This window comes from Numenius arquata, chromosome 1, assembly GCF_964106895.1.
Source record: "Numenius arquata chromosome 1, bNumArq3.hap1.1, whole genome shotgun sequence".
Classification (NCBI taxonomy): Eukaryota; Metazoa; Chordata; class Aves; order Charadriiformes; family Scolopacidae; genus Numenius; species Numenius arquata.
Window position 1 is genome coordinate 84,551,957 of NC_133576.1, and position 18,531 is coordinate 84,570,487.

Here is an 18,531-nt window from a genome sequence, read left to right on the forward strand (position 1 = left end):
AGAGCCCTGACAGACACATCCTTTGCTCTTGGGACATTTTTTTATTTCTGCCAGCTTTGTAGTGTAATTGCAAATGCTTCTTGGCTGCCGTTTTGTGATGGACTTTCTGGGTTCACGAAGAAGTTGCAAGGTATGCTTGAGTTTCTGGAGAGCTCTGCAAGCCTGCTCTGCAGTGGGAGAATGGTACTTTTTTTTTTAGCATTTGCAAGCAGGACACGATATAAATCCAGAGGTACAGCAGGTCCCATCCCTGGCTTAATGATCCAGTTGAGCTGGACACTGCTATTACTTTAGTGAACCTACCTGTAATGTATTTCTTCCTTGGCTGAAAGGAAATTCTTTTGGGATGCTAGCAAACCTAATTTAAAAGGTTTCTCATTTAGGAAATCTTATTTCATGTATGAAATGGAGTAGCATGACTATTCTGATTGCATAATGACTCTTCTTTTTGGATAGCAGGGCCTGAGTCTCTTACACGCTGTCTCCCTGAAAAAGAGGGTGACTTGAGACCTCCCCTTGAGGTCTCACTTCTCTTACAAGAGTAAAACACTGTCTTGCTTAGCTTTTTCTGCAGACATTAGAGGCTTTCCAAAATCCTGCTGGAGTTGCTCTAATTGCAGCTGGTAAAAATTGCACTTTCCTGAACAGCCAAGTAAATTGTGGCTGTTTGACTGTGTTGTAATGTTACAGGGTGTGTAATGTCAGGGCCCAGGAGCAGGGAAATGCAGGAAGCGAGTGTTTATATTTTGGTCTTTGTGTATCTGCTGGTTCAGAAATGACTCACCTTCTTTTTTTATCAGTGCCCAAGGTATGGCTGTAGAGGTGGAAAGATTTTTGGGGTCAAAACAGTGAGTTACTGTTTTGCAGTTGGCTGTCTGGGTTTGCCTGGGTTTGCACCAGCTTACAGAGTGATTTTTTTTTTTTTTTTTTTTAAATTTATTTTTTAATCTTGATTCGTGATGACATCAGTATTTTGACAGTAACAGGGACTAATCCTGGGCTTCTTTCCAGAATGATGTCTTTGATCAGCTAATTGCCTTGATAGAACAGAGGCATTCCCAGCAGAACAGAAGGTACTCGGGGTTCTTCCAGATATTCACATTTTGATGTGTAGTTCATGCGAGCAAAAATTTGGGCGAAGCTCTTTGAAAGGCATCATATGAACCCTGTGTTTTGAAAGAGTTACTAAAATGAGGTGATGTGTAAGAACCAAATAATTATTCGAAATTCTTAGCAAACGGGAAGGTACCTGGGGAAAGAGAAGACGATGACTAAGGGATCCTGTTTTTATTTAACAGCTTCTTCAGAAGGAAATATAGAAATGTGGGATTGAGGTGTGAGTCTTTCCTTCCCACTATGTTGCTTCTCCCCTTCTTCAGACAATATATTGGAGTGGTAGCAAGTCTATTTTATGTCCATGCTTGGGGTAAGAGGAGTAGTTTGCATCACTGTCTATGTATTCCCTCCATTTCTCTAGGTCATCTTTCATTTTGTTTATTATATTAGCATTTTTTTTGTTAAAGAATAATGCAGCTTGCACAATTTCTGTGTTCATAACAAACTTTACTTTTCTGTGGGCTTTTTTAAATCCCCCATTGAAGAGATCATTGTTTAGCCAATCTCTTTTAGGGCAAAAGATGTATCACTCTAAGGAGCAGTCTTCCTTTATGGCTAAGTTGAGGTTTCAGGGATGTTCTTTATGTAGGCCATTGCCTTATTTGCCAGCTTCCTTTAACAGTCCTCTTACAGCACTCTTTAATTTAACTGAGCCTTCAGGCAAGAGAAGGGCTTGGTTCATTTGCTTGTTAAGAGCGTGTGACTCGAATAACAGCAGGCTGTGTGAAATAGTTGGTGTCAATTCTGCTCTAAGTGCAGAGAGAGAATTCCATGGGATGTAATCTGCATGTGGTGTCCTGGTGGAAATTTTTACTTTAATGACTGAATATGAACGTCTGCTAAGTCTTCTGTCTAAAAGTAGACCTTCCAGTGTGAAGTTCAGGACACATCCATGAGATGGTGAAAGTTGAACTGTTCTTGCCGTAATGAGAATTTGAAATGGACAAATAGAAGACCTAATTTTTGGGCTAAAAGTTCTTCAAGGACTAAGCATAATTTGAAATTTGAAAAGAAAAAAAAATTAACCTTTTCTAAAGATCTTCAAGTATAGTCTACAGTAACACGACATACTGTTAAAAGCTTTTGTACTCCTAAGACCTCCATAGCTGTAGCTCCTGAAGATCAGTATTTTGGGGGAGAGTAGTCAGAAAGCTCAACAATGGCTGATTTTTAAATTTTTATTTCTTTTTATGCACTGTTTTTTTCCTAACCCTACAGAAACATGTCGACTTGTGCTTAGTCTTTGCCATGTTGTCTGTTATAATAAATGAGTCACAAAACAAGTTAACCACAGTTTTCTGCATACTCCGGATTGGTTTTCCTTGCCTTCTTTAATATTAACATATAGGTTGTCATGCAATATAGGACTGTTTTCAAAATTAGGATTTTAACTGTTGGAAAAACTTGAGAAGCCCTGAATTTGTGCTAGGTCTCACTGGAACTAATAGTCTGAAAACCTTGAGACTTTTGGCAAATTTTACCCTGCACTACCTGGTACTTAATTTGAAAATTCAGTCTCATAGTATGTATTGTACTTGATTGGTGTGGAGAGGAGGGGAACAAAAGGGATTTGCTACAAACCCTAAGAACTCAGCGGAGGTTCTAGGCTGCCCAGGGAGGTGGTTGAGTCACCATCCCTGGATGTGTTTAAGAGACGTTTAGATGTGGTGTTGGGGAATATGATATAGGGGAGAACTTTGTAGTGTAGGGTAGATGGTTGGACTCGATGATCCCAAGGGTCTCTTCCAACCTGGACGATTCTATGATTCTATGAGGTGGGTGTATCATCAGTAACTTGGGTTTTTTTTGCACAGTTTAAGGCCAAAGGATAAGCTAGGTGACTCTAGCAATCCTGTAGACTTGAGGCTGTTATCTGTCATCTGGTTATTTTGCTACACTATGGCTGTGGTGGAGACTCTGCTGCTGCTGGCTGTCACTACAGCTGTATCAAACTGACATCAAGATAGAGCAGTCGCCCTCAGCAGAAGCATTGTTCTTCCTGTGGTCTGTTTGTGGTTTTTCACCGTCTTTTGAAACGTGTGAGTAAAGGAATGGCATTCTACAGAGTAACATTATGAGCATTGTTTTATTTTTTATTTTTTAAGAAGTGTATGTTTAAGTATATTTTTAAAGTGTCTTTCATTTTCCTCTGTGCATTCTGCTACATACCAATAACAGAGTACAGCACTGGTGAGGCCACACCTGGAGTCCTGAGTCCAGTTCTGGCCTCACCACTACAAGAGAGAAGAAGAGATACTCTCATTCTGAAGAGAGTCCAGCAAAGGGCCAAAGGTGATGAAGGGTCTGGAGCATCTCTCCTCTGAGGAGAGGCTGAGAAAGCTGGGGCTGTTCAGCATGGAGAAGAGAAGGCTCAGGGGGATCTCATCAATGTGTATAAATACCTGAAGGAAGGGTGCAAGGTGGATGGAGCCAGGCTTTTCTCAGTGGTGCCCAGTGACAGGACCGGAGGCAATGGGTACACATTGAAACTCAGGTGGTTCCCTCTGAATGTCAGGAAACAATTCTTCACTGTGAGGGTGACTGAGTGCTGGCACAGGTTGCCCAGAGAAGTTGTGAAGTCTCCTTCCTTGGAGATCTTCAAAAGCTCTCTGGACACGGTCCTGACAGCAATCTCTAGGTTTGCCCTGCTTGAGCAGGGGTTTGGACCGCATGACCTCCAGAGGTCCTTTCTAACCAACCTCAGACATTCTGTGATTCTGTAGTAAATATCCTATTTATGCACCTTGTTAAATGTCAGAAGAATTTTTCACCACCTTGGCAGCAGTAGCTAGGGGAATCTCATAACTATTTCCATAGATGTGAGAAGCATTTATCTTGTGTTTTCCTGAAAGGGCTGCCTCATCCTGGATTTCAGCTAAAGGAGTTGAGGAAGATGACTTGTTCTCTATCCTTCTCTGTCAGATAGGAGACCTGTGACTTGCTTATGGAGTAGACTGTAGGCTAATACTGATGTTGCAAGGGAAGGAACACTCGGTATCAGCCACGAGTCGAATTCTGCAGATCTTTCCCATAACTGTCTGTCGTGGAGCAAATAGAGCCCCTCTAGTTCAGCAGACAGGAATTGTTTGAATGGTCTTGAGGTTATTTGCCTCACGTCTGCTTCTTACCTTTGGTCGGCAACAAGAACTGAGGCTGAAGAAGAAATGTTTCAGTGGAGCAGACTTAATTGTGTCAAACCAGGCAGAAGCTCTTTTGCCTGTTGGAGCAAGTGGTGTTTGAGACGTTTTGTCAGGAGCTGTAGGGAAGTTGTGGCAGTGATGTGGGCCCTGATACTATTTGACCATACAGTTCAAGCAACAGACTTGTCTGACAAGTACTTTGTGTTTCTAATCGTACCTTTAACATAAATTGAGGACTTCACAGCTCACACGTACAGATCTTCAGTACTCGTTCCAAGGGTTTAAAAAGGGCTTTTAGGCATTAAAGATGCTACTTTAAGGATAGAGACTTAATCTTTGAATGAGTCACACAAACACTGTGCTAACACGTTAAGTAGTGAAGGAGAAAACCACTGTTAATACCATTTGTTACATGCAGCTGTGCCATGGAGGCTGTGAAAAAGGTTTTTGCAACAGTTCTATCTTTGAAGAAGCTCTCTGAGGCCCCTCTTGTAGGGTTCACAGAATCACAGAATGATATGGGGTTGGAAGGGACCTCTGGAGATCATCTAGTCCAAAGCAGGTCCACCTAGAGCAGGTTGCCCAGGAACTTGTCCAGGCGGGTTTTGAATGTCTCCAGAGAAGGAGACTCCACCACCTCTCTGGGCAGCCTGTTCCAGCGCTCTGCCACCCTCAAAGTGAAGAAGTTCCTCCTCATGTTCAGATGGAACTTCTTACATTCAAGTTTGTGCCCATTTCCTCTTGTCCTGTCACTGGGCACCACTGAAAAAAGGCTGGCCCCACCCTCTTTACACCCTCCCTTTAAGTATTTATAAGCATTGATCAGATCCCTCCTCAGCCTTCTCTTCTCCAGACTAAAAAGACCCAAGTCCCTCAGCCTCTCCTCGTAAGGGAGAGGCTCCAGGCCCCTAATCATCTTTGTAGCCCTCTGCTGTACCCTCTTCCAGCAGTTGCCTGTCCTTCTTGAACTGGGGAGCCCAGAACTGGACACAGTACTCCAGATGGGGCCTCACCGGGGCAGAGTAAAGCAGGGGGATAACCTCTCTTGACCTGCTGGTCACACGCTGCCTGATGCACCCCAGGATGCCATTGGCCTTCTTGGCCACAAGGGCACATTGTTGGCTCATTGTCATCCTGTTGTCCACCAGGACTCCCAGGTCTTTTCCCACAGAGCTGCTCTCCAGCAGGTCAGCCCCCAACCTGTACTGGTGCATGGGGTTATTTCTCCCCAGGTGCAGCACCCTACACTTGGCCTTTGTTGAATTTCATCAGGTTCCTCTCTGCCCAGCTCTCCAGCCTGCCCCTCCACCCTCTCAGAAACTAATCAACGAACTTCTTATAAGCAAGTGTATACAAAATTTAATTGGAACATGCCTGAGCAAGAAATGCAAAGCTAGTTGATGAGTATTCATAACCACTGTTGTGGTTGTGAATAAATAAATGCCCTCGTTGTAAACTATCCTAGTTTTGAATTCTCACATACAGGCCTTCCAGAAAATAATACACTTCACCTAGTGTGAACACTCTTTTAAAAACTATGTTGGTGAAGTCAGGGAATAATCAAGCATCAGAAACTAAATAGCTTTTATGAACTTTCACAGGCAAGTGACATCAAACAAACACCTTGCCATGACTGCAAGGGTATTTTTTCCAAAACAGGTCCATCACTGACCTCTTGGTTCTGATCATGTTGAGCCACTGAGAAAATACTTGTAGGAAACAAGCCTGAGAGCCAAAATCCACATTTCTCCTGGAAACCAAACATCATGGATTCAGTAGAGAGAAAAACTTAAGTGGTAGAGTGGAAGTTCCCTAACTCCCCTGTTCCCACTAAGCCATGTCTATTTCAGAGGTGTCTTTCTTTTTTGCTCCATCTCATGAACAACTTGGTCACTTCTGTGCTTTCTGCCATGCATCTGTCTGCTCTGTTGGGGCACAGCTGAAACTGGACCTCTGTGACCTGTGTTTCAGGCTTGAGGAAGGATGTAGGTACATAAAACCTAGTCTTACTGTTCCCTGACAGTATTATTTGATCTAACAAAATATTGCATTTTCCAGCAAACCTACAGTAGCACTTTTACAATGTGTTTTCAAAGCGCTCTCATAAAATATTGAGCTTTTAAAAATCTGTCCACTAAGAAAACTGAGCTGTTAGGCAATATTTTCCTTTAATGTATCTACACACTGTGACAAGTGTGCTTTTTGTTTATGTTTCCAAACATGGGTAAGATAAGTTCTAGTAATAATCCATTATTTACCCATTTTTGGGTAAATACCCACATTTGAGTGGTTGTCTTTGACAGCACCACAAAGGTGCTGACCTTTGATATTTGCCACGATGGCAGTTGAACAGCAGTTAGTTTTTTCCTCGTGTAAATGAATAGCCATGCTAGTTACAAAAGATGTCTTTTAATATGTATTACAGTTTTATTTACAACTCTGTCAATATTTTAATAGTTGGATTGAGTTCTGTTTTTTTCCTAAATATGTAAAGGATTGCTAATTTTCCTTAATTATAAGGAAACATTGTAACAGTTGCCTTAAGGTAAAGAAGAGCTGTGCTGTCTGTCTGTATGCCTGGGAGTAAGGTGCTATGGGGCATAGCTTTAGGGAATGGGAAATGCACTCCTATTTGTAAATTGGGAGTGACTTAATTCTTAGGTAAGAGAGAAGTGCAGTAAAATGTGTGGATGTTGAGTGATGCAGGAGAAGAGGAGGGAAGAAAGGGGTAAAAGAATTAAATTAATATGTAAAGGAATTAGTTTTTTGGTCTGCTGATCAATTTATTAATAATTTGTATTTAAATAGGTGGTTGAATCCCTTATTTATTATTGGCCATAAACGGAGGCTTGAAGAAGATGATATGTATAAAGTGCTGCCAGAAGATTCCTCAGAGAAGCTTGGGGAAGAATTGCAATGGTAAGGAGAAAAATAATTGTTCTCTTTCATTGTATTTCTGCTGGTGAAGGTGAGAGTCTTATTCCTATTCTAAAATTAAAAGAGGTTGTTGTAAAGTTTAACAAGGTCTGCCGTTAAAACTCCTGAAGAACTAAAAGTAATATTTAGAACTTGGAATATTATATTTAGAACTCTGGAAGCATTTTAATTTTTTTGAGTTATGCATAATGAAAATGCATTCGAGTATTTCCATTATGTCATTTATAACTAATTTGCCACTTTACAGAATGCTTGGAAAAGAAGACTTTTCATCATCTGTTTCTGCAGTAATCCGTAATAAATTAGCGTGAGTCTTCTAGCCTATGGTAGAGTAGCTATGGAAACTTTTAAAATCTCTCTTCATAAAAGTGGGGGAAAGGTTTTAGGGTTTTTTCTTTTTTTTTTGTTTTTGGTTTTAAGCACAAACTGAATTAAGTGACAGCTGTGTACCCTTTATATATGTATGTTGAAAATATGCCACTCTTTGGTAAAGTCGATAAAATGCCTGGGCATCTAAAAGCTTGTGTCTAGGAGGTGTTTTTATTTTGTTATAAATACTTTTTCATGGGCTGTGTACCAATCGCGTTGTCATGGACCCAGGAGTATCTATCTTTTTCTTTTAATAGTGAAATGTCTTCCAAGAGTAACAGTTTATGTAAGTTGTCTTGAACCTTACAGTAGAGAAATTTTTTGTCTTCAAATAATGTTTTGTTAAATATAATTAGAGGAGGAGGTGTCTCATTGTGAAAGGTAGCCTCTCTATTAAGGAAGCGTGGCCTTGCTATTTCTTGGCTTTACACTGACGGCAGAGCAAATCAACTTTCCTAATAGTTTGGTTGGGATGAGAGACTCCTCAAGAAGTAAAAAGAATCCAGAAATGAAAGGCTATGACCAGGTCTTACATCATCCTGCTGTGGACGAGTTAACTGAAGAAAAAGAATCAGTGATAAGCTCATAGGAGCGCAGCTTTTACCATCTTTGTAGCTGGAGAGCTTTGCCAAATTCCGTGGTTGTGTCTTGAAGCAGTTCAGGGGTTTTGCTGTAGAGGAAGATGGACTCTTTCCAGTGGTTCTTACAGTAAAAGCACACACTTTCCACAAGTCAGGAAATGGTAGAAAATACAGCATTAAGGAAAAAAAAAAAAGGAGTGTTTTTTTAATTCTTTCATGTACTTGGCCAAGAAGCAGAGAATGTAACTCATAAATAGCCACCTAAGGAAGTAGCCTTTTCTCTTGGGCCAACAAACCCCACAGAATCTACACAGTTTTAATTCTGTTTCTGTTTCTGAAGCATTTAGACAATACCTCTATAATCCTTGTAACAAAAAGAAGAGGGTAAACATGAAAAAAATGTTTTCTTATTCATGCTGTATGCTTCAAGCTTGTGTGCTTTGTAGCAAAATAATTTGGCTTTCACGCCTTAGACTCATTTCAGCCCTCAAAGTAGCCAGGTCAGAGAGTCTGGCAGAAAATATTTAGCCTCCGGAAGCAAGGAGGGATATCCTGACTGACAACACCATGCTTTAAGAAGTCTGCTTAAGTTCTGATGCTTTCTTGTTAAAATCACGCTTGTTATTACTGTCTTTGATTTTAACGTGAACAGATTGTGTTCTACTTGTGGGTAGACATAGTAATGGAGAGAGGTCTTTGCCACTCTGCTGCTGTAATCCTTGCCTTCAGAGAGATGTGTGGAGTTCTAAGTGACAAAACTGCTGCAGACCGTTCCCTCTGCTCTTGGGCCATATTTGATCGTCCTCATCGAAGCAGGTGGTGGAAAAAAGAAAGGGCCAGACATGAGAAAGGCTTATGCATCACAACCTTTCTGGGGAAATGCAGAGTTTATATGCTGCCTCAGTTTAGTCCATAGTCTGGAGATCATATGATAATTAGGGTCTTAATTAAGGTGAGTGGCTGTCTGAACTGAGAGGAGAAGGAAAGAAAGGGTTCCTCATCCGCAAATATGTCAAAGGCAATAGTAGTCAACAGTGATGAATTGTTTGTGATTGTACAAGAGTGAATAGGCCTATAATACTAAGTTCAATGTGTTTATGTGAATGAGAAAACATCTGTTAACTTTGTTGTTGTTGTTTTTTAAAAGCGATCATGGCAATCTGGCAAGTCTGAAAGTATTTTATTCCAGGTAATTGCCTTGTGATTTTACTTCTGTCCTCCAGCATATTTGCATTTTGCTTGTCAGGTACTGGGATAAAGAGGTGCAAAAAGCCAAAAAGAGAGGAAAAACACCACATTTAACAAAAGCCATTATTCTTTGTTACTGGAAATCCTATTTAGTTTTGGGAATTTTCACAATGATTGAGGTAAGTGGTGTAAAATGTCATACAGCACACTTCTTAGCAATGTGAAACTTGGCCTGCTAAGTTGCATGATACACACTGGTGAGTTCATGCTGGGCTGTCCAGAGAATCTGTAATGTTCATGTGCTCTCTTGGAAAAGTAAAACAGAGCTACAGCCCCACAGAGACTGAAAAATTGAATTGTAACTGGGGTATTATGGATGTGTAACAGAGCTGATTTCAGTGCAGTATTTTTGAGACATTACAAGCCATTTCCTTGGTTTGTAAGGCTTAGCTGTATTTTATGTATCTGAATAGGGTGCCCAATATCAAAAGAGGGTTTTTTTGCTATATGTAAATGGCTCTAAAGGACACACTGTCATCTTTAAAAATGGAACTGTAATACTTATTAATGCAATTTTTATAACATCAAAGTTTTTATTGGTAATTGAGAGTTCTTTTTAAAGGTTCAACTACATTTTAACGTGGAACATTTCTTTTGCATTATGTGTTGAAAAAATTGGCTTGACGTTTTAGAGTACAATAAAGGTAAAATAATACAGGATGTGACTTGTGGCACTACTTGGCTCTTGTTTGCCTGGTTACAAACTTGGGCAGTATGGTATGATAGGAAATTGTTAATACTTTTTCCCCTTCTTTTTCTTTCAGGAAACCCTCAAAATAATTCAGCCGATATTTTTGGGAAAAATTATTAATTATTTTGAAAAGTATGATTCCTCAGATGAGGTAGATGTGAATTTTGCATATTGCTACGCAGCTGCTCTGTCTGTGTGCACGCTTATTCTAGCTATAATGCACCACTTATACTTCTATCATGTACAGCGGGCTGGCATGAAGCTGAGGGTAGCTATGTGTCACATGATTTATCGGAAGGTAAGCAAACCTGTAAGCAAACAAGTATATTTGGCATTTGACAGCTATTTCATTAGAGGAGTTCTAAAATACAGTTGTTATGTTCATGCTTGCAATTCCATTGAAATGACTCATTTGTAGAAATGTAACACATGCTAATATGTATCAGACCTTAAATAGATATTCGTGCTTTTGCGCTCTCTTTGGTAATAAGGCTGGAGCACCTCTCCTGTGAGGACAGGCTGAGAGAGTTGGGGTTGTTCAGCCTGGAGAAGAGAAGGCTCTGGGGAGACCTTATAGCAGCCTTCCCGTACCTGAAGGGGGCCTACAGGAGAGATGAGGAAGGACTCTTTATCAGGGAGTGGAGCGATGGGATGAGGCATAATGGTTTTAAACTGAAAGAGAGGAGATTTAGATTAGATATCAGGAAGAAATTCTTTACTGTGAGGGTGGTGAGGCACTGGAACAGGTTGCCCAGGGAAGTTGTGGATGCCCCATCCCTGGAAGTGTTCAAGGCCAGGCTGGATGGGGCTTTGAGCAACCTACTCTAGTGGGAGGTGTCCCTGCCCATGGCAGGGGGGTTGGAACTTGGTGATCTTTAAGGTCCCTTCCAACCCAAACCATTCTGTGATTATACGTGTCTGAATGATAGCTTCAGTGCTCCTAGTGATGGTGGTGAATTAAATAGCCCTAAATCCTAGGAGGAGTTGCTGACTTTCACCTGCTGGTGCTGTTGGAGAGGAGCCCCCCAATTGCTGTTGGAAGGTTTGTGTGCTGGAGTGGTAAAAGACCGTCAGCAGCCAGCAGGGGAGAGGGGCAGAGCTCCCAGGGGATGCTGGCAGTTACTCAGCACTGCAGTTTCACCCCGGGGGAGGACATTACTCTTCGTTGTCACCATCTGCTTCAGCATTCTTGGTTGCCTGGGAATTGCTTCACTCTCCAGTTTCCCCACACCCCTGTTGTGGTCAATGGTGGGATTTATTTATCTTTTTCCAGCAATGCTGTAGAGCTAGTGAGTTGCCTCCTTTGCACGTCAGAGAGGCTGCCCCCACCCCCTTGCTTCTCGGGGCATCCGTCAGCTTAGTTCAGGAAGAGGCAGTGGTACTGCTGCTGCCCTCTCCAGGCTGGAGGGGATGTCAGATGGAAAGTGAAACGAGAAATTACGGATATTACCTACAGGAAGGAGTTGAGGAACATCCAGGATGAAATGCTGGCCTTGGTGTGCTCTGGGGAGCAAGCAGCCCAGTTGTAAATGTCTGCTTCCTTCTTCTGAAGCTGTTGGCAATACTCGAACCATTGAGCCTGTCTCCGCTTGCAAGCACGAAGTCCCTGCTCTAGGGATGCTAGAAGGGAAAATACCCTAACTTTCTAGCTTTAGTGGTGTTAGAATAGTGTCCTGCCAGTTCTTGCCTCAGCAAAAAAAGCTTAATTGAAGAATCAGGACTGTAAAGTTTCTTTAGAATGTTATTTTAACCATTAAACATAAGTACCATCCACTTAAAGCAAACACACTGTTGGTATAGGTCATACAAAGGTTTTGGACAAAGCAGTAAAGTGAGGACAGTAAAACTGGCCTCGTTGTAAGTGTTGATTGCTTTTCATACACATATTTATTCTCCTCCTTCTGATACCTTGGAAATTATCCTCTGGGAACTCAACTCTAACATGGCACACTGCTTTCTTGTATATAAACATCTCTCTAAGGTATTAATTTACTAAACTGATTATCATAACACAGTTTGAAATTCATGAAATATGTATATAGTGATGATGTTTGTTGCTGTGTTGATATTAGCTTAGAAGCTTGGAAAAGAAATGTTCATAATATGCACCGTTATTTCTAGAGATGTGATTAAATGGGAAATTAAACTCCCCTTATCTCATAAATGTTTACGTCTGAGGGTGAAGGCTGAGGTCACAGCAGAACATTGATAAACCTTTCTAATCATTTATCTTCATTATCTGAGGCTTATAGTAGGTCATACTTTCTCTTTATCCCCATATATACTTTTGAAAGAATCTGGATGCTAATTTACCAGCACTTTTGCAGTGTTCATTAATTGCTATAGTAAATAAAAACTTGGATTTGCAAGGATGAGTGGGTTGGGTGAGCTACCATCCTTAATAGAGAACTTCAAATGCTCATAATTCTTAAGTTTTAGACCCCTTTTCATTTCCTAGAAAGTTAAAACCTCATTTACAAAAAGCCTGCATTCAAACTCCAAGCTGTTTTGTGATCAGTAAGAAGTGTTAGTGATGCATGCAGGAAGCTTGTAACAAAAATGAAAATGGAATCTGTCTCATGACTCAAAATCTCATGTTTTAAAACCAAAGGCACTTAGGGGAGGCTGATGATTTACCTTTTTTTTTTTTTTTTTTAAAAGACTTAACTTTTAGAAGTTCTTTGAGGTTCAGATTAAACACTAAAGCAGTTTAAGCTGTGGAGTAGTTGGTTGAGTCAGAAAGCAGCCAAAAAGGTGTCAGGAGTTATTTGAACAGTTATTACTCATTTCTGTAGTCAGTTCTCCCTTTTTAATATGCTTTTGAATTAACTATTTGGGGCAGGGAGAGATTAAAACACTAAGATGGGAGTACAGAAGGCAAGTAATGGTTAAAGAATTGAAATTAGGCCTGTGCAATTACGTCTGGGGAAAAAAAGAAGTTTAGGACATCAAGCATACAAACTGCTCTCATTAGTTCACGTAATTAAAACCTATTTTCCTTGAGAAAGGGTGCTTGCTGGGAAATACACCTGTATGGAAAACTTACAGACAGAAAATCAAGCAGATCTTTATGCTGAAAACAGAGTGATAATTGGCAAATGTAAAACAAACTGTAAATTCAAATGATAGATGCTTTTTAAAAGGTGTGTGGCTCTAGATGATCCTCAGCAGTATTTCTTACCTTTGGAGTGAATTTATAACTCTTACGGTCAAAGCAGTATTTTCAAGCCACAGTGTAGTGGCTTTTGCTGGGATAGAGTTAATTTTCTTCATAGCAGCTGGTATGGCGTTGTGTTTTGGATGTAGTGGAAAGGAAAACTACCACACCAGGACTTTTTGGTAAAAAATGGTTATATAAGTAAAACTGCAGCTTTATGTCCCGTGTTTTCGTTTCCCTCTGTAAGCTTTCCAGTGTAGACAGGTCTGTTCAGCCAGGAAAATATAAGGCTTATTTCACTTAAAAAAATAGATTAAAAAATCAAAACTAGTGCTACTTCAACTAGCTTTGAAGCAGAAAGGGAAGAAAAGACTAAAATTGCATTGCCACCGATGTTGGAAAGGGCTGTCTCTTCCCTGAGAAGTCACATCAGACAAGCACCCCCCTTTTGGCTCAAAATCTACTGTGAGATTTGGCCAAAATGAACTGGGCTGGTATATTTTCATAGAGTCACAGAATCATAGAATGGTTTGGGTTGGAAGGGACCTTAAAGCTTATCGAGTTCCACCCCCCCTGCCATGGGCAGGGACACCTCCCACTAGACCAGGTTGCTCAAAGCCCCATCCAGCCTGGCCTTGTAACTGTTTCAAGACACTTTCAAAACATTTTGAACATTCAAGACATGTTCAAAACGTTTTGGACCTGTTTTTGCCGCCTGTGTCTGAAACAGCTAGGAAGCGGTCAAAGAGGTGACTCAGGTGGTGGGTCTGAGACAGACCCAGGCCGTGGGACACAAGCAAGACACCAGTGCAGTGTTCTCCTGGGTGGCTCAGGTGGAGACCTCAAATAGCAGATACGTCTGTGTTGGAAAGGAGTAAGTCGCAGTAGGTGCTAGCAACACACCCTGGTGGGCAACTTCTTCAAACACACATCACTTGAACCCCCATTATTATGGTCTGCGGGTATCTAACAGCTTTTCCATGAGTTTATCAACCTTGATCTGAGGAGTGGAGTAAACATGGTAGAAATGTGGTTGTGCTGTGGCTGCATTACCTGCGGGCAGCTTCATGGGGGATTTCAGATGTATGAGAGACAAATGGCTTAAGACAGGGAATGAAGCAATGATTTTCTCAAATAATTAAATCTCATCTCTCATATACCCAGTATCCTAGATCTATTATTAGAATATCAGAGGAATTTCTTAGCAGAGTTTTAAATGTTTCTGCCTGCTGGTTTCAATGAAGTTAGGGTTGGGATTCTCTCTGTGATTAATACCTTTGTAACCTAACAGTGAGGTGCAAGAAATATAAGATACTTTATTTGAAGTGATGCTTTGAATAGTACTTTGATGTCTGATGTTCTTGCACCTGAGTTAAAAAATTGGAACAATATTTTTGGAACAATTAGTGCTTTTCAAGTTAGATTATTGATCGAAAAAGAATCCTAATAATAACCGTTTGGAGAGGGAGAAGCAGAAAGTGTTTTTGAGGAGTGAATTATTTCTGTTACAGGAAAATGTGTAATGTGTTTTTCGTATTTTTTACTTGTGTGGCAAAACTGTGTTTTGTTGTAGCAGGTGTAGAAGGAAGCAGAGTCTGTTATCTGCATCTTTGAGCTATTTCAGTTTGGATCTTTGCAGTAATGTTCAGACTGCATATTTCCAAATGTAATTTTTTGGGGGCATTTTATAATTGTATACTATTTCTGCTGATTAACTGATTTATTAAACTATAAAAATGCATATTTACTCGTGTTGCTTTTCACAGCATGTACTAAACTTTGTAATATAATTCAGAAATCTATTATTTTAAAAGAGTTATTAATAAGGGAAATATTAATTCGTAAAGGGATATTAACTCTGATTTGCGAAGATAGCACAGTTTGCAGTATTAGCAAGAACTGGTAGTGTAATATGAATAACTTGGGGTTTCTGTCTTTTGGCAGGAATCTCTTTCAAAGCAGAATTCTTTCAATTGGCCAAACACTGTCCTGATTTAAATTTGGTCTTCAGGTGGAGTTTTTTTTCCTGTTTTCAGCAGATGTTTGTAATGTAGGGGAGAGCAATGCAAATGAGAAGTTCTAGGCACTTTTGTTTAGTTTTAATAACTTGCTATGGTGATATTTTCCTATTTTTAATCACTTCAGGCAACATGAAGGTAGTTACGACACTTTATTCTTGCAGTCCTTCCCTAGACTATTTTTTTAATAGGCTCTTCTTCAGGACTTCTTCAGAATATTTAGCCTAACTCACATGTTATCTAAGGTTCTTGAAATGTGCCCATATATCCTTGGGCAAAAGCTGAGATGTGCCTTCAGCTTTTGCTCCAGTATTGTATTTGTGTATTGAGTCTTCTGTGTATAGGTGCACTGTGCTGTGTAAGCTGTGACAACTTGAGACTGTTCTTTTTTAGGCACTTCGTCTCAGTAATGTAGCTATGGCAAAAACTACCACTGGTCAAATAGTAAATCTGCTGTCAAATGATGTGAACAAATTTGATCAGGTAAGAAGTATTACATATCTTTCCAAGGGGCTGAAGAAATTGTGGGGTTTGAGTTAAATCATCAGTTGTAAACCAAAACTTCCTAAGTGTTTCTTAAGAACTTTTCTTCTAGTTGTTTCTCAAACATCATAGGAAGAGAAATGTTCCCTTAAAATATGGGAGGAAAAGGTACTTTCCCCTCCCACTTTAAATATTTTCCTGCTGTTTTCCCAAACTCAAATACTGATGCATGAAGATAAAACAAAATCAGTGTGGTAACTTGCTTACTTTCTGGAGTTTAGGCACCTCTGTGAATCTGGTGCAGAATTCCCACTGGATGCCTCAGTACCTGCCGAAGGCAAAGGTGCTTCTTGAACTTTGTGTTATTGGGGTTTAATTTTTTAGCTAAGACCAAAAGCTAATTTTTGTTTCTTAACTGTTTGCCTAGGTAACGATTTTCTTGCACTTCTTGTGGGCTGGACCAATTCAAGCTGTAGCAGTGACAGTACTTCTCTGGATAGAGATAGGCCCATCGTGTCTTGCAGGAATGGCAGTTCTGATTATTCTTCTTCCTATCCAGACCTGCATTGGGAGACTCTTTTCTTCCCTAAGGTGAGGTCACATGTGTTGTATTGTAGGTATTTTCTGTCCTGGGTTTTAAAATGTGCATACTGCATGAAGGTGGAGTATTGTTCTGAGATCAGCTTCTGTCTGGAGACGTTTTTTGCATTGTCTTTTATCTTTGTGGATATTTTTCATAGTTGCTAATGTGAGATTTCTGAATTCCAGCTTAGGGTCTTAAAGTGGTTTGTCTTCGAGACATGCTAAAAATATCTGCTACTCATTAACTGTCCAGTATATTAAAAGAGTTGGGCTACTTCTGTAGCTAACTTGCTGTAAATCGTTGCATAGAATTATGGAACTCCTTGAGCTTTGCCTTCCCGCATTGATGCTTAGGTAGTGGTTACTACAAAGGCAATGCTGTCAGTCCTGCCATAAATTTGACTTAATGGGGTGATACAGGGCTTGCAGCAGAAAGCCCTGAAGGTTTTGTGTTCAAAGATCTTGCTCTCTGTCTTCCAAGACAAAGACGCAGAGAGGAAAAAGGGGAAGGAACTGAGAAAGAATGGAAGAAAAAAATTATGAAGGTGATTTTGATGCCAGCTATGAGGTTTCTAACTGTAAGGTTCTAGGCTGTTGAGATATAAAATGAGTTTGCAGTAATTTTCCATTATCAGACAAACAGTTTGGTTTTCTGTAACTTCCTCCTAAAAAACCATGCTTGCCTCAAGTGGGAACATTGAATTATCTTCAATGTTCTCGCTTCCTAACTTTCTTTTTCTTGTATAATTCATCATCCTCTACTTATATCATGAGTTTATAAATGGCTTTTGCATCTAAATGGGAATATTTTTGTTTCCTTTACCGTGGGTGCGTATGCTTAGTAGTGTTATGCATCTCTGTTGCATTTGTATTCAGGGTGAATGGGTTCCTTGTAGCTTTCCAGAGGTATTGAGCCTGGCATTGCCATTGCATGGCTAGGTATGAAGAGGGAGCTGAGAATTACAAAATGAGACCAACTCATAGACTTCGTTCTATTTGTAACCACTGTGATAGTCTTCAGTTATTACGCTCACGTGCTGTTTCTCAAATAATGAGCCATTCAGTGTTTTCTGTCAAATTCTAAGGTTTTTTTAATGGTAAAACCTGATTGTAGAACACTTCCCATATATTCTTACATGTGCATTTTCACTGCATGTGTAATATGCATGCATAAGTATCAAGCTAGTTCACTGTTGGGTTTTTTGAGTTTTAAGTTTTTGAGGTTTTGAGCTTTGAGTCAATAGTTAAAATACTTAGCACTTAACTAGTGCCTTATCCATGGTGGTAAGCATTATTATTCCCATTTTACAGATGGGAAACTGAGGCACAAAGAGATTAAGGGACTTGTCCAGGGTCAGACAACAAGGTGACAAAAATCTCTTCTCGAAGGTATGTATTTTAAAAGTTAAATCAGTGGCAATGTAATGTTGTTTGGGTTTTCCCCCCATTCATTAACAGCCACTTACTTGGATGCAGCGCAAGGGAGAAAATTTGTTAACCAGAAAAGCTTTAGCTTGTCTATGTGTGCACAAATGTTTGTGAACAGAAATGTGCTGTGAACAGGAGGAGTTAATGGAAAAACTGAGATGGATTCCAGCTCTGTAATGATGTGTATGTTCATATGGCAGTTGCTGGGAATCTGCATGGATTTAAGGAAATCAGCCTACGAAGAAGTAATTTGAGGATTAAAGGTTTTGCTAAAATCCAGGCACGCTCAGTGTGGCAGCTAATTTGTGCTATTATTCAGCATTGCACTTGTGACCCAGTGTTGTAAACACATACATGTGCACCAATTTATGATGCAGGCATTAGCTTTGGTGCTGTAGGAGTTTGCAGAAACGGACTCAGTATCCTATGAAATGCTATACACTGTATTATGCAATGTTACCTTTACCTGCACAAGTACTAGAAGTTTTATGAAATACACATGGCATAATATCTTATTTGAGAAATAGTTCAATTATCAGACTGAAGACTATTTTATACGTATTTATTCACAAGAGCTCAACCCTTTCCCTGCTTAGCCATGCAACTGTAGTATTGTCATTTAAAGCCCTTCTAATTTTTTTTAAGAAAAAAACCACATGGAACTGTTCTGTCAGACATGATTAAAACCCGCCAAATATGCCTCATGAAAGCAAAAAGGAATTCTGCAGTTTGCTTAATTTAGCATGGTTATTAGTATCATAGAGGGGACTTCTTAGACATT

The 18,531-nt window shown here is 40.0% G+C and overlaps 1 protein-coding gene across 2 annotated transcripts in view; it reads left to right on the forward strand.

The window, feature by feature from the left end:
• ABCC4 (ATP binding cassette subfamily C member 4 (PEL blood group)) overlaps positions 1–18,531 on the forward strand; it is a 151,467-nt gene that overhangs the window by 7,953 nt on the left and 124,983 nt on the right. For both annotated transcript variants that reach the window (XM_074168923.1, XM_074168932.1), the window contains exons 2-6: positions 7,065–7,175; positions 9,390–9,510; positions 10,156–10,380; positions 15,651–15,740; positions 16,168–16,331. In XM_074168923.1, the coding sequence (XP_074025024.1) occupies positions 7,065–7,175; positions 9,390–9,510; positions 10,156–10,380; positions 15,651–15,740; positions 16,168–16,331 (711 nt within the window). The remainder of the gene's footprint in view (positions 1–7,064; positions 7,176–9,389; positions 9,511–10,155; positions 10,381–15,650; positions 15,741–16,167; positions 16,332–18,531) is intronic.